The following is a 16,778-nucleotide window of genomic DNA, read 5'->3' on the forward strand; positions in this document are numbered from 1 at the left end:
AGTATTTTACAGGCAAAAGGTGTAGATCGATGGTCTGCAAACCAAATTGTAAAATACTTTAATTACTTACCTTGCTACATCATTACTGTTTGATTACAATATTTTTTTTTTCCATTTTTCTTTTCAGATTAATATCCACCGTTATATTCTACAAAATCCCAATTTATTGTTTAAAACGTTACATTTTTAAATAAATACAATGGCATCAATATAAATATGTAAACTATTCGATCATGATAATTGAGTCAAATAAAACCTTTGTGAACATAAGAAAATAATTTCTATAAATAACCCAACCATTCTCCATAAATTGTCCCCCTTCTCTATCTCTCTTGTTCTTCTTTAGGTATATATCCAACATAAAAATGGTGGTAGCAACTCAAATTAATCCAATTCGGATAGAAAAGTTTCGAGAAGTGAATATTCCTGTGATCGATCTTTCGGGTAAAAAATCTATTGTTGCAAAACTTATTGTAAAAGCTTGTGAGGAATATGGTTTCTTTAAAGTAATAAACCATGGTATCCCACATCACGTTATTAAAAATATGGAAGATGAAAGCTTTGAGTTCTTTGAAAAACCATTGCTTGAAAAGAAACGGGTCGGATCCGGTAACCCATTTGGTTATGGTTGTAAGAATATTGGTCTAAGTGGTGACACAGGAGAACTTGAGTATCTTCTTCTTCAAACCAATCAAGACTCCATTGTAAACTCATCTAGATTCAGGTATTTTCATGTCTCCATTATATTTTATTTTATAACTATAATTACAATTATGCTGTTCGTTTAAATGAAACTTATACAAATTATAAATGACGGCACATTGTAATTTTAGGGCGCTATGATGCACAAATTGTCACGTGTCATATTTTAATTCATTCCTTCTTATCATAGTTTTTGTGTGTGTGTTTAAAATTGAATAATATTCACTTCTATCACCCTTGATAATAATAATGCATCATATAATAATGCACACATAAACGTAGATTAGTGTTGATAGATAGCTTTGCATGGGTAGCATCAAAGAAACGCGGAATTACATACTTTTCTTTACATTTATTTTTTCTTTATTTGATAAAGCACACTAAAATAGCATTAGGCCAGGGAGTAATTAACATAAAGACATTACATTGAGAGAGAGAGAGAGAGAGAGAGAGAGAGTTAAATTTGATGTATCGAAATCTTTGGAATACTGAATATGCTAATCATTAAAAAAAAGTATCACAAATACATTGTGCTTAAGGTATGACAATTATATAATAATCAATGGCGACTTTAGTTGAGGACCCGTAGGGTCCTGTGACACCACTAGTTTTTCGAAATTTATCACAAAAAACTTATTTTTTTTGTACATGACACCATTAAATATAATATCGGGACCCCGTAAACTTTCAAAGATTATAATTTGATAATTTAGACTACTAAAATATTTAAAATTAGCTCACTTATGATTTTATAGTATGTGCCATTGAATATATTTTATATAAAAATAAACAAACCCTTATCCACTTTCAATTCTTACGGCCCGACTTTCTTCTACATCACAATTCCTGACGGTTCTATCTTCAATCCTTCATCCTAGTCGATAACCATTCATGATACAACCTACATCCTTCGAATCCTTCCTCTGGTAAGTATTTCTCCGCTCTCAATTATTAATCTCTAATCTCATCAATCATAAATACCTCACTTATTCTTTTCAAAAAGTAAGGGGAAACTGCAATTTTACAGCTAATATTAATTTTATGCGACTCATATTGATAATAGCTTGTAAAATTTCAATTTAAAATTGCTAGTGTAAAATTTCTACTGTATATGAGCTAAAATACTATTGTAAAATTGTTGCTACTGTATAAGTTATGGGCTAAAATACTATTGTAAAATTGTTGCTAGTGTATAGACTATTGCTACTTTAAAATTGCTTCTGTAAGATAAAATTGCTACTATATATGTCAAGGGGTAAACCACTATCGCAAAATTGCTTGTGACTATTGACTAATGTTACTTGAAGTCAATTTTACAGCTAATTTACAATAAACATAATCAAGAAAATGTCAAAATACTTCAAAAAGTCAAGGAAACCTAAAATTTCCACTAGTGCTTCGGTAAACACCGTTGAAGAGCAGTCACAGGTTCAGAAAAGAGTACTTGAAGAGGATGAACATCAAGCCCCTTTCAGAAAGTACACAAAAATTGATTTGAACTTCTGGCTGATCCGGGAGAGCGTCCGAGCATAGAACACTACCACCCAAGTCAGCGAGATGAAACTATGTGTTTTGGGAGCGACACGACCCGATTTGACCCGACACATTCAATATTTTGTGCAAGAATGATATCGAAATTTTTTTTTTGGGACCCCATTGGGTTTCGATCCTAAAATCGCCAATGATAATAATTAATCGTATGTTATATAACCAAGTATGTCGCATAAGTACATTTTAACGAAATTAATCCATGTAGTATTAATTTAATTGGGATTTGCTAACAAGTGATTCTATAGCACATGATAACAAGCATATGTGAAAATTAGTATTATGTCAAAAAAAAAAAAAAAGAAAAAAAAAAAAAAAAAACTTGAAGGATGCTAAATGAATATTTATTTAATGTAATTTTTTTAAGTAAAGTTTAGGATGAATTAATGCATCTTCAATATGTCAATTTTTTTTTTTTTAAAAAGCATCTTCAATATGTCATATTTGCACAAGTTAATCCTTAATTTTATAAATATAAGATCACTTACTAACTAATACTCGTATTAGGTAGAACATTGATCATAATTTCATATAATTATGTGTTAAGTTTTCATTCTACCAAAATTCGTGTGTAACTTTATGGTTGACAAACATAGGTTATAGTTGGTCCGATGTAATGTTGTACCACTTCTATTTTTCTATACCTATTTAATTTAATTTAAAATAGATATAGATATATTTACACACGTACAACCATATAAGCATATAGAAAACCGATGGGTAATAACTACTTGTACAAAAGTGATACAATTAATTAATACAAAATATTTTACATTTAATTGTTCAACTATCACTTGACATCTTAAAAAAGAAAAAAGAAAAAAAAAAGACTAACTTTATAAAAACTACATTTAACAAAAAGCTAAAGCTACAAAACTAATACAACAGAGAGGCATCAAATGCCAAACAAAGGAAGCGAGCAACTACAAAAGAAACATTCAAAAGGGACTGAAATAACGACAGAAAAAAAAAACACCAAAAACAAAGAGAGAAACCCGAAACACAAACTAACGCACACGCCATCATCAAATCCCCTTGACATTAAACTTCTTTAACTCCTCCGCATGAACCTTGCGTACTTTATGTTTTATCTTTTGCTTTTGTTTTGAAACCACACTCGAGCCAATCAACTTCCCTTAGAATTGACATCTTATATAATATTCTATATTGATATTGATTACAACTAGCAAGGTCGTCAGTCGATCGTTGCGACAACCACCCCTCTGTTATGTACGTAAACAAAATTTGTAGTATCTTATTTACTAATTATATATTGTTAATAAAAATATTTTAAAGTTAATAAGCCTAGCATAACCTAAAAGACAGTTATTCATTTCAACATACGAAACATCTATTATAATCACAATTGTAAACAAAACGTAGTATTGTATTCTATATCTAAATTTTAAGTGGGATGGACCAATTGTATCTTACATTTATTTATTTTTTAAAAGAAAAAATTAGGTTAGGTTGATATGATATACCTAATAGGAAAATCGAACTCCCTGGCTAACCCGAGGCAGACACGTGGCATTGCTTGGGCCTTTTCCCTTTCATTAATGATAAATTCACTACTTTTATGTAATAATTATTTATACAATGCAATTATCAATGCATCAATATGAGTTAAAATATCAAATAATAAAGTGAAAATATCATTTTTCCTTTGTTTATGTTGACAACTAATAGTAAAATCAAACCTCGCTGACCAACCTGATGCAGACACGCTGCATCCGAGCCTAGGCTTTGGCCTTTCCCTTTGATTATTACGTAGTATATTGAATTGATAATAGCAATCATACTTCTAGGGAGTAATCTTGATTCAATGTCAATTATAGTTTATAGTGTCGTGATAGTATTTTATATTTATTACTCATAAAATATAGCCTTTCTTCATAATAATAATATAATAATATTAATAATAACAATAATAATAATGGTTGCGCTCTTATTGTGGTAATCTATAATCTATCTTTTTAACTTAAAAATAAGAGTTTCTGTGATTTAGTTATAATAGAAAAGGGATGAGATCCTGTTCTTAACGTGATGAATCAATTTACTTTTTATGAGTAAATAATATAATAATAAAACACCGTGGCCTCGAAATACGCTTTCCCTTGAATAAAAGAAAATCTCCGTATGTCAATTTTTTATACTACGTATTTAAATTCCTATCCACTTCAACAGTGTATATAAATAAATAAATTAACAAATAAGAAACAAAGTTTTTTTTATGGTTAGGGTGTGTACGACATAGTAGTGTTCACATGCGGTAAAGGGTGTCATGTTATGTAGTAGGCTAGGTTTTATTGTACAGACTTTCTAGCGTGTATGTGTACTTCCCTGTTACACGCACATACGTACTTTTCTTCTTTTTAAAATACAAAAACTCTAAATATATAAAGAAAACTTAAGACAACGCTTAAAGCACAAAAAAGTGATGGCCCGCAAGTTAGTTTTCTTGTAATCGGTCACGATTTAAGATCAAAACTTAAATTTTCTTAATGTCCAATATAATTTAAGTGGTATTTTGAATTTTTTTTTTTAAAGAATGATAGTTATTTTAGAAAATATTAATTTTAAATACACACGAGGTCATTTCTTTAAATTTAGTGGTATATTATATAATTTAATAATACTTTGTAAAAAGTTTACAAACTAGCGAGGTCCAGAGGCGGAACATTATAGGGACAAAAGGGGGTATCTGCCCCCCTCGATTTCGGGGAAAAAAAAAATTTACACTAAAAAAAAAAAAATTTACGTAAAAATAAGGTTTTTTTAGTGTTTACCCCCCTTCGATTAGTTTCGCCCCCTCTCGAGTCAGGGTCAAGTTCCGCCACTGGCGAGGTCATTGGACCTTCAACTATACATGTACATTCGTAAACAACTTCGAACGACAACCGAAAAACGAACCATTTTTTTAAAAGTCAGACACGGATACAATACGTCTAATAAAGATGTGCCACATCTAGAAGAACACGGCGCATCCAACAACGGGGTGCGCATAATTCTTCCACCAGTGTCACCCCTTTTAGGGAAATGTGGGGCGTCGCATCAATTATCTGCTTATAATTTTCAGTAAGGGTGGGCAAAACCGGCCATCCGAAATCCGAATCCAAAATTTCGGATATCGGAAATTCGGATATCCGAAATTTCGAATTTTGATATCGGATTACCCGAATATCCGAAGTGTATTCTAATAAATGCAAAATATGCAAACGACAAAAAACACATTACATAACAAGTCACGTACACTTAAGTTCAACATTTTGAATTTCGTGCTACAAGTCACGATTAACAAATCATCGTAACAAACACTCAAAACACGATTACCACATCATCGTAACATAAACATAACAATGATCTGGTTTGGTTTAGCTGTTTACATAGAGATATTCATACTAATTATCTGGTTAATATATACTCGTATATTTCTTATAACTTTAGATGTGATGTGATTTCTTTCTTATATATAGTAATTTATTATGTATCAGATAATAATTTCATGTTTTTGCATTAAAGTAAATATAATATCGTTCTAGAACGTGAACAAGTTATAATTAGTATGTCATACTCGCTACAATAAAAATGATACGCATCCATCTTGTGAGGATGAACCAAACAAAAAACGTAACAAAATATGAATGCAAGCGAGTTTCAGAAAAAAAAATATTGATAAATCACAGTACACTACTTTACTCTTTGTAACGATTGATTGTTTTTAATAGCTATCTTTGTTCGTTTTACTCTTGAAAGTTAAAAGGTTAGTCTATCTTAAAAGCTATAAGGTCCATAAGTCATTACCCATTGAGCCACTAAACTATAAATATAGATATATTAATAATAAGTGTATTTTATTTCGGATATCGGATTATCCGATTATCCGAAAAATTTGAAAAATCAATCCGATATCCGAATCCGAAAATCCGGATACCCGATTTTCGGATATCCAAAAATTCGGATATCCGAGTTTTCGGATATTTTCGGATCGGATTTTCGGATAATAAGGATTGCGGATTCGGATTTGAATATTATGCCCACCTCTAATTTTGAGTGTCTTGATCCATTTCAATAACATTTGAATCATCAAGTTATATTGATAGTTACTTCAACCCTGACCATCCTTAACAACAATTTCATGTTTGCCACTAATAAATTCTCTACCAAAACAAAAGTGATAATGTTGACCCAAATAACACATAGGACTGTTTATAATTTTTCATTATTAAGTTTTGTTTTCATTTGCTTCTTAATGAGAATGAGTGTTTGATTCCATCTCTCATAAAAATAGATCAATTTTCAGATTAAGTGACAAATTAAGTTACATAAAACAACAATTTTCTTTACTGAATTAAGAACTATACATAAACAGATCATTAAGTAGAAAATAAAAACAGTACCTAAGTGTATTTTGTACTTACTGTCGTATGTGTCATTTGGGATCCATCTGTCCCTCTAGGTGTCTCTAACGTGTCTAAAAGCAATCTCCACAAACACATGCTAATCGTCTAGTCTACCTTTACCCTTATCTGCATCGAGCCCATAAACGATCAACAACCGAAAGGTTAATATACGCTTACTGAGAGCCACTCTTACATCAAGGATGTAAGTTCACCTTTTGAAAAAATATGCATACAATCAATCACGCACACGTAAACTAAATCATCTTAGATGCTATTAGAGCCCCTTTTACATCAAGGATGTATGTTCACCAACAAATGACGCGTGCATTTAGTGTCAACCACAAACTTTGTACTACCCTCGAAACTCAACTTACGGTGTGTTAAATGAAACTAGCTGGAGCCGGAGCTTGTAGCTGGGACTGGACTTTATGTGCTAGAGCTAAAGCTAGATCTTATTTTTAAAACTAGTAGCTGGAGCTTATTCTTTAAGTTATAGCTGAAGCTTATTATTTTCTATAAGTGTTTGGTAAACTAGTTGGAGCTATTTTTCAATTCATAAGCTCTATTTTTCTTAATAAGCTACTATGAAAAGCTTATGTTATAAGAGCTTATAATTTTAATAAGTTCTATTTCTTATGTCAACCAAACGAAACTTATAACTTGAAGCTTATTAAAATTATAAGCTTAATCTTTCATAAGCTCCCATAAATTATAAAAACCTTGTACGCTAAACACACTCATGTCTACTACTATAATGTAAAATAAATTAATTGTTGTCCTAATATCTTCATAATAGCTTTTTAAGTGTATAGGTAGAATAATTCTCTATACGATAATATTCATAATATTTAATATATTCCGTTAAAAGATACTCCCTCCGTCCTATATCTATTGTTTCTAGATAAAGTCCTAAATATATTATAAATTTATTAAATATTTATAATATTTAATAAATGTGATTGTCACATATACTTTTTGTTTACTTTTCAATTTATCCTTAATTTTTACTTTTTTTTGTCTTACATATATAATATAGGGGCATAACTATTTTTATCGTATTATATTTTATTATTTGTAAAAATATACAATTAATTATGAATATCTCAAAAAAAAATAGTGACTATAGAATTAAGATAGAGGTAGTACTGTTAAAATAGTAATGTTTTTCTAGTTTATTCTAGAATTAATTAAATATAGTTAGTAGATTAATTAATTAGAAGAAACTAGAATTAGCTAGTAAATATTAGATATTTTAGAAGTATTAACTAGAAGATAGGAGAATATGTAGAACTTACTAGAGGGAGTTGATCACCAACATTTGAAGCCTATAAATAGGCCAACATGTATTTCAAATCCAATGTACACAACACACAAACAATCTCAATAATACACATTCAACTTTCTAAAAGAAGTCTTCTTATATATTCACTAATTCACACTAATCACCCCTCATCAATTAAAAAATAATCACTATTTAAATTAAATTAATCTAAAACTATAACAAATCTAACAAGTGGTATCAAGAGCCATTTTGGGCGTTCGTTCGAGTACACCATGACTACCGTTGGCGCGTACAATATTCTCGTCCCCATCTTTGATGGTGACAACTATGATTTTTGGAGTATCCGAATGAAGACATATTTTCAAGCACAAAGCTTGTGGGATATTGTCGAAGTCGGGTTTACAACTCCAAAAGACGTCGAAACTCTGTCCGCGGAAGAACAAGAAAAATACAACAAAAATGTTGTAAGAAATGCTGCTGCTCTAGGCTACATTCAACAAGCCTTGACACCGTCTATCTTTCCACGAATCATGGGAGCTACGACAGCCAAAGAGGCGTGAAGAATCCTTCAAGAAGAATTTCAAGGAAATGTCAAGGTAAGAGCTGTTAAACTACTGACTCTAAGACGAGATTTTGAAAATTTAAACATGAAAGAGACCGAGACCGTAAAAGATTACTATTCTAGAATCAAAGAAATAGTAAATCAAATGAGAGCCTATGGAGATAATATAACTGACAAAAGGATCGTAGAAAAGATACTTATCAGTATGACCGGAAAATACGATCATGTCATTACCGCTATTGAAGAGTCAAAAGACATCGAGACTCTGTCAGTAACGGAATTAGTTGGCTCTCTAGAAGCATATGAGGCTAGACTGAGTTGGCGAAGTGAAAACTCACTTGAAAGTACCTTTCAGTCTAAACTCAAATTAAGGTCTCAAAAATCTAACAATGGGGGGAAAAGAAATATTGAAGAAAATTCAAGAGGAGGAGATAAACCCAGAACCGGGTCCGATCAGAGAAGAAAAAACTACCCTCCATGTGGTATTTGCAAAAAGACAAATCACTTGGAGAAAGATTGTTTCCACAAAGGGAAACCACAATGCAATAACTGCAAAAGATTTGGGCATCTAGAAAAAAATTGCCGTTTAAAACAAAATCATCGAGCTAACTTCACGGAAGAAAGTGAAGATATTCCGAAGAACAAAAATCAGCTATTCTATGCCTGTCATGTCGCAAATAAACAGAGGGACGATACTTGGTTGATCGACAGTGGGTGCAGCAATCACATGACAGGAGATGAGAAGCTATTTCAGAGTATCAACACCTCCGTAAAGTCCCGTGTCAAGTTAGGGAATGGAGAACTCGTGGATACTAAAGGCAAAGGTACTATTACTATTCAAACTAATGACGTCACTAGATCTGTTAATGACGTTCTTCTAGTACCAAGTTTAGCAAGTAACTTGCTAAGTGTTGGCCAAATGATGGAGCACGGATACTCTTTACTCTTCGAAGATAAATCATGCGTTATCCGTGACAAGAAAAACTACTACAAATTAATAGCTGAAGTGCCAATGGAGAACCGCAACTTTCCGCTTCGTTGGGAGTATATCAGAGACACAGCCATGAAAGTTCAAGTTGACGAATCATGGCTATGGCATCGAAGATTTGGCCACTTTAACTTTCACGCACTAAAAATCCTCCAACAAAAGAATATGATGAGAGACTTGCCTAACATAGAAGAAATCACTGATACGTGTGAAAGCTGTATGATGGGCAAGCAACATCGAAAACCTTTCCCTCGTGACAAAGCTTGGAGAGCGAAAGGTATACTGGAGTTGGTGCACACCGACATTTGTGGACCAATGAGGACCCCGTCACTTAACCAAAACAGGTACTTTATTCTCTTCATCGATGATTATTCTAGAATGACGTGGGTTTATTTCATGCGTGAAAAATCAGAAGTATTTACAATATTCAAGAAGTTCAAGAACTTCGTCGAAAAGAGTAGTGGCCATTATATAAAAACACTAAGGAGTGATAGAGGGAAAGAATACACCTCTACACAATTCAATAAATTTTGCGAAGATGAAGGTGTTAAACGCCAACTCACTGTTGGTTACGCTCCAGAGCAAAATGGCGTCTCTGAACGCAAAAATAGAACTGTTATGGAAATGGCCAAAACAATGATACATGAAAAAGGCCTTCCAAACAGTTTTTGGGCTGAAGCTGTATACACGGCTGTATATATATTAAACCGATGTCCAACGAAAGCAGTTGAAAACAAGACTCCAATTGAGGCATGGAGTGGAAGGAAACCGTCGGCAAAACATTTACGAGTATTTGGATCTATCTGCTACATTCATATTCCAAATGAGAAACGTCACAAACTCCAAGAAAAATCAGAGAAAGGAATATTCTTGGGCTATAGCACACAATCAAAAGGTTACCGAGTCTACAACTTGAAGACCAATAACATCGTGATCAGCCGAGACGTGGAGTTTGACGAAGAAGCTTCTTGGAACTGGGAGAAAGACAAAGTTGAAAAGTAAACATATCTGCCTCGGATATCTATAGAAACTCCAGCTCAACATCCACTACAAACAGAGCATTCTGGTCATGAAAGCACAGGAGAAACGAGCCCTGCTACGCCAAGTTCTCCTTCGGCAACATTACCTTCAGCGCAAGAAGATTCAAGTCCGGAGTCAACACCGGGAAGAGTTAAAAAGTTAACAGAGGTATACGAGACTTGCAACTTCACAACTATTGAACTTGAAAGCTATGAAGTTGCATCCAAAGATGAAAAGTGGGTGGCTGCTATGAACGAAGAAATCAGAATGATTGAGAAAAACAACACATGGGAGTTAGTTGATCCTCCAGAAGACAAAGAAATCATCGGAGTTAAGCGGGTTTACAAAACAAAGCTCAACCCTGATGGTTCTATACAAAAACACAAAGCAAGGCTAGTAGCTAAAGGCTATTCACAACAACCAGGAGTTGACTACACCGAAACTTTCGCACCTGTAGCACGACTGGATACTATACGAACACTTGTGGCGCTAGCAGCTCAACGAAGATGGAAGATTCACCAACTAGATGTGAAATCAGCCTTTCTAAATGGGTATCTCGAAGAAGAAATATACATAGAGCAACCACAAAGGTTCATTCAGAAAGGAAAAGAAGACAAAGTCCTAAAGCTCAAGAAAGCCTTATATGGACTAAAACAAGCACCACGTGCTTGGTACAGTCGCATAGACAACTACTTCACAAGTTCAGGATTCAGGAGGAGTCAAAGTGAGCCTACACTCTACATTAAAACCCAAGGTAACTCTGACACTCTCATTATTTCCTTGTATGTCGATGATCTAATATATACTGGAAACAATGAGAGAATGATACAAGAATTTAAAGAAGACATGATGAAAACGTTCGAGATGAGCGACCTTGAATTGATGCGCTATTTTCTTGGCATCGAAATCAGTCAAAAAAAGGAAGGCATCTTCATATGCCAAAGGAAATACACAGAAAATCTCCTGAAAAAGTTTAAACTATACGGTTGTAAAACCGTCGCGACGCCACTAGTTGTCAATGAGAAGATGAGACAAGAAGATGGATCGGAGAAAGCAGACGCTTCAAAATTCAGAAGTCTCATTGGAAGTCTACTATATCTAACAGCCACAAGACCAGACATCATGTACGCAACGAGTTTGCTATCCAGGTACATGAAAAACCCTACTAAAATACATTACGGAGCTTCTAAAAGAATATTAAGATACTTGCAAGGTACCATGGATTATGGAATATGGTACAATCCCACTATAGACTCGAAGCTTCATGGATACACTGATAGTGATTGGGCCGGATCGGTAGATGACATGAGAAGTACTTCAGGATACACATTCACACTTGGATCTGGTGTATTCTCATGGACATCAAAGAAACAAGAAACGGTGGCACAATCGTCAGCCGAAGCCGAGTACGTCGCAGCCGCAAACTCAGCTAATCAAGCTATATGGCTAAGAAGAATACTAGAAGATATGGGCGAGAAACAAGATGAAGCTACAAAAATATTCTGCGACAATAAGTCTGCAATCGCGATGGCAAAGAATCCTGTGTTCCATGGCAGAACAAAACTTATTGACATCAAATATCACTTTCTACGAGAAGTCTCTGCGAAGAAAGATATCGAATTAAAATACTGCAAGACTGAAGAGCAAATTGCAGACATATTCACCAAAGCACTCCCAAGATCAAAGTTCGAGTTCCTACGTAACATGCTCGGAGTAACACCGAAAAACATTAAGGAGGAGTGTTAAAATAGTAATGTTTTTCTAGTTTATTCTAGAATTAATTAAATATAGTTAGTAGATTAATTAATTAGAAGAAACTAGAATTAGCTAGTAAATATTAGATATTTTAGAAGTATTAACTAGAAGATAGGAGAATATGTAGAACTTACTAGAGGGAGTTGATCACCAACATTTGAAGCCTATAAATAGGCCAACATGTATTTCAAATCCAATGTACACAACACACAAACAATCTCAATAATACACATTCAACTTTCTAAAAGAAGTCTTCTTATATATTCACTAATTCACACTAATCACCCCTCATCAATTAAAAAATAATCACTATTTAAATTAAATTAATCTAAAACTATAACAAATCTAACAAGTACTAATACGTAATATACTAAAAGATGAAAAAATACACCGTATAATACTTGAAAAATGGAATGGATCGTCAAGTGACATACCTGCATCAAGAAGCAACCATCAAATCATATTCTTCTAAAAGTATAATCACCCTAATTCAAGTGCTTTTTTATACTGTAGGTATGTGTAGGGTGATAATGCATATATAGATATATGGCCATATAGGCTCTTATTTCGTTGAGATAGTAGACCTTTTGTAACGCACCGGTTGTGGAACTCGTTTTATTGAGATAAAGTCAGTTATTTTACGGATGTTAGATGCTCAGTAACGGATAAAATTGCTTATGGTGAATTGATAATACATTATTATCATATTTTACTACTATACCTATTTTACAACTACTTAATGTATGAGAGTAGTAGATGTATCAAAATTACAAGTGAATATATCACTACCTTTTTGAAAGGGGGCTAGCAAGACTATAGATGGGTCGAGCCCACGTTTGAGCTCGATTCAGCTCTAGTTTGACGCAATCACAATTAAAAGAGTTTGATCTCAAATCGTTATGAGATTATAAATCTTACTCCGTAATATATTAATATTGAGCTCCACTCATTTGACATTTCACAAGATCAAGTTTAATTCAATTTGGACTTCTTTACATATATACTCAGGATAATACTGTAGTTACTTATTGGATTATGATTTAATTAAGTAAAATTTCCAAGCACCTGATATGAATATGATTTACCCCGTATGTATGATTTATGATGAACAAATAACAGAAAAAAACTAAATTTGGTAATTGAATGGTTACGTTGTTTTACCAAATAAAGAAAGAATGGAAAAGGGCAGAAGAGGTTGGAAAATAGGGGGCAAACAAATGTCAGAATCAGAAAATGGTGTTGCTTTTGACTTCAGTCCTTAATTGCTCTCTGTTTAACAAACTGTTTTCTTTTTCTCTTTATTAATTCGTATTACTCCGTATATTACTAGTATTATTATTTTGCAACAACAATTATTATTATTATTATATTATTGTTATTCTGTTTAACTGTTTTCTTTTTCTCATTATTACTCCGAATTGTGGAGTATTATTAGAAAAGCACTCCCTTAATTTTCTACGGAGTAGAAATTTATGCTATTAAAACTGATGATTAAATACTCCGTATAATATAATTATACTAATATTGTACCGTTAAAGTGTGTATTTTACATTGATTAAAACATTTTAACGTGTTCTGGTGCAACACGTTGGAGTAACTTTTTAATGCAAGTTGCGAACTAATTGTTATTAACCTATATTAAATCATAACTTCAAGCATTTATCTATAAACTTTTACATATTTATATATGTATCTATTAACCTTTCCCAAACTCTCAAATATATATAAAGAGCTCCAGCTATTAGCTAACAGATAGTTTTCCCAAACATACCCTAATCGTGATAATAAGACTCCCTATGTCTCAAATTAATTGTACTCGGACAAAAATACACATCTTATAAAGAAATACATTATCACAATATACTTTTTTTTAATTTAATTATAGTTTACCATCGGTCAATTAATTATAAAATCGTCTAGCTCTTGTAGTTTAGTTAAGTAATTAGAGACAATATAGTAAACTTAATTAGATTTACTTTTATATTTGATAGTGAACAATTAATTGAAAACATTTTTAAATAGAATAATGAATTATAAATATTGGACAGAGGTAATAATAGTTTAGTTGATAAATTTTACATCCGTATAATTATAAGTGTACAGTTATTTTTTGCATATAATTTTAGATAATTTCATAAACTTCATTCTCTACAGATTAAAAAATCTTCTCATTCTAAAATAACACTTTCTAATTAAGTGGACATTTAAACTATGGCTCTAAATGAATATATAAAATGTGGAGAATTAAGATTCAACATCTTCTTTTTTATAATAAGAAAAGGAGGAATGAGATATTGTTATAGTACTCCAATTTCCTTTCCAAAATGATTGGTGACAAAATCTTGACATGAAAACACAAGCTTACTGTGTGTATGTGTGTGTGTGTGTGACAGTTGTGCAGTGAGTAGTTATGTGGAAGGGGTACGGGAATTGGCATGTGAGATATTGGAATTGATAGCTATAGGTTTGGGGGTCCCGCACTCATTATTTTCCCACTTGGTCAGCCAATTTGATAGTGACTCTCTTCTCAGGCTAAATCACTATCCACCTCTCAGTGACACGTCACACATCTCTTGCCGACGTGGTAGTGGTAATGCTATAGGTTTTGGTGAGCACTCTGACCCTCAGATCTTGACTCTTCTTCGATCTAACGGTGTAGCTGGCCTTCAGATATCTTTGGGAAATGGCGTCTGGGTCCCTGTTTCACCGGACCCCCATGCTTTCTGTGTCAATATTGGTGATATTTTGCAGGTTCCTTCTCCCCCTTCACTTCTTCTACCTACACTTTTTTTTTTTCAATGCATAACACACTCAATAAAATGTACATTCTTATCTAGTTTTTTTTACTGTTATTTAATTTAAAGTGAAATTCAAGTACAGTATTCTTTTTTAAAAATGTAAAAATCACAATTATACACTAATGACTCGTATGGTAAAAGTACTTACTGTATAATTGTAGTGAATCTTTCATTTTCACTGCTGAAAAATTCCAAAGTGTACGGTCTACAAACTTATCTGCTACCGTTGTATTTAAAAAAAGAATTAATAGATAAACTGATTACTTTATTTTATGAAATTAGAACCTACAAGCAGATTTGATACCGTTGTTTTTATAAAAAGGATTATTAGATAAACTGATCACTTTATTTTACCAAATTGTTGAACCTATTACAATATTGACTTTATATTAATGGTTATTAGCAAATTGAACCTATTCAGGACCCAAGTCCGACCGCCTGCCCCTCGGGATGGTATAAGGTTCGGATCCCTGTAATGCGGTTCGGGTTTCCTGCCCGAAAGCGCGTGCGTACGTGGCAAATGAGAGTATTCGATGCAAACAACTTGTCTTTCAAAAAAAAATATTAATGGTTATTAGCATTAGCAATTTACTTAAATATTTTTAGTAACATATGATTAAGTTGCTGTCCAAAAAAAAAAAAATATATGATTAAGTTATATTATGCTTTGCGCAAATGCTAGAACAAACCTTGTTTTCAGATCGTATATTGGCATTGTTTGCTAACTTCTGGTTTTTATATAGGCTATGACTAACGGAAGGTTTGTAAGTGTGAGACATCGAGCCATGGCTAATGCATTAACTGATCGGTCTAGATTGTCAATGGTGTTCTTTTGTGCACCTCCACCAGAAGCAGTGATTACTTGCCCACCCGAACTACTCAAGAAAGATGAACCAGTTTATCGAGCTTTCACATGGGCAGAATACAAGTTACATACTTATGCTCATCGACTTGGTGTAACTAGGCTTGATCATTTCAAGATTAATGAGTGATCTTTGAATGGTTACTTAGAATTATAATAGTATGAAGTAAAATCTTTCTTTCCAAAACAAAATTTTGCAAATCAGGAACCAGTGTATTGTACATTGTTTTGGAATAGTTAATGTTAAGTTCTGGTCATTTAGGTTAATAGGTAAATGTAATTTCAATTTGCTATATAGGTATCATTTAGTTTTTATATCCCACAAATAAAAGAATTTGATTTTGAAATTAAGGAATGTTGTGGATGCAGGTTAAGTTTAAAAACTTCAACTACTCAAACAAATTCCTTCAAAAGAATGTGTAAAAACAGAAGATCATTTGATACTATTACTAAACATTTTTAAGAGCAATTTTTTTTGGAGAAAAAGTGATTTGGGTCAACAGTGAACAGAGAACATAGAACAATAGAACAATATATAGCTAGGCAACTCAAACAAAGAGATTTTAACGCATCTGGATATAAACAAATTAAAAGGATCGCACCACAATCATTGTGGTATGACCAAGGTCTGCAAAGAAGGATACCCAGGTGATTATATATACACCATGAACCGCTGACTAAATGCAAAATGCTTAAATACTAGATTTTAATTACACCAAAATGTTCCTGAAAGAACTCGAACAGATACCACTTCAGGTTAACCCAACCCAGGGGCGGAGCCAGAATTTTAGTTGAGTGGTGTCACAGAATAATATACTAATATATATAGAGTCACATAAATTTTATCCACGATTGAAA

The 16,778-nt window shown here is 32.8% G+C and overlaps 1 protein-coding gene across 1 annotated transcript; it reads left to right on the top strand.

Moving 5' to 3' along the window:
* The first annotated feature begins 365 nt into the window (after positions 1 to 365).
* LOC139855083 (gibberellin 2-beta-dioxygenase 2) lies at positions 366 to 16,050 on the top strand. Its single transcript, XM_071844336.1, has 3 exons — positions 366 to 724; positions 14,654 to 15,011; positions 15,802 to 16,050. Exons 1-3 carry the CDS (start codon positions 366 to 368, stop codon positions 16,048 to 16,050), a joined length of 966 nt encoding a protein of 321 aa, XP_071700437.1.
* The last annotated feature ends 728 nt before the right edge of the window (positions 16,051 to 16,778 follow it).

The sequence above is a fragment of the Rutidosis leptorrhynchoides genome, chromosome 6 (genome assembly GCF_046630445.1).
Source record: "Rutidosis leptorrhynchoides isolate AG116_Rl617_1_P2 chromosome 6, CSIRO_AGI_Rlap_v1, whole genome shotgun sequence".
Classification (NCBI taxonomy): domain Eukaryota; kingdom Viridiplantae; phylum Streptophyta; class Magnoliopsida; order Asterales; family Asteraceae; genus Rutidosis; species Rutidosis leptorrhynchoides.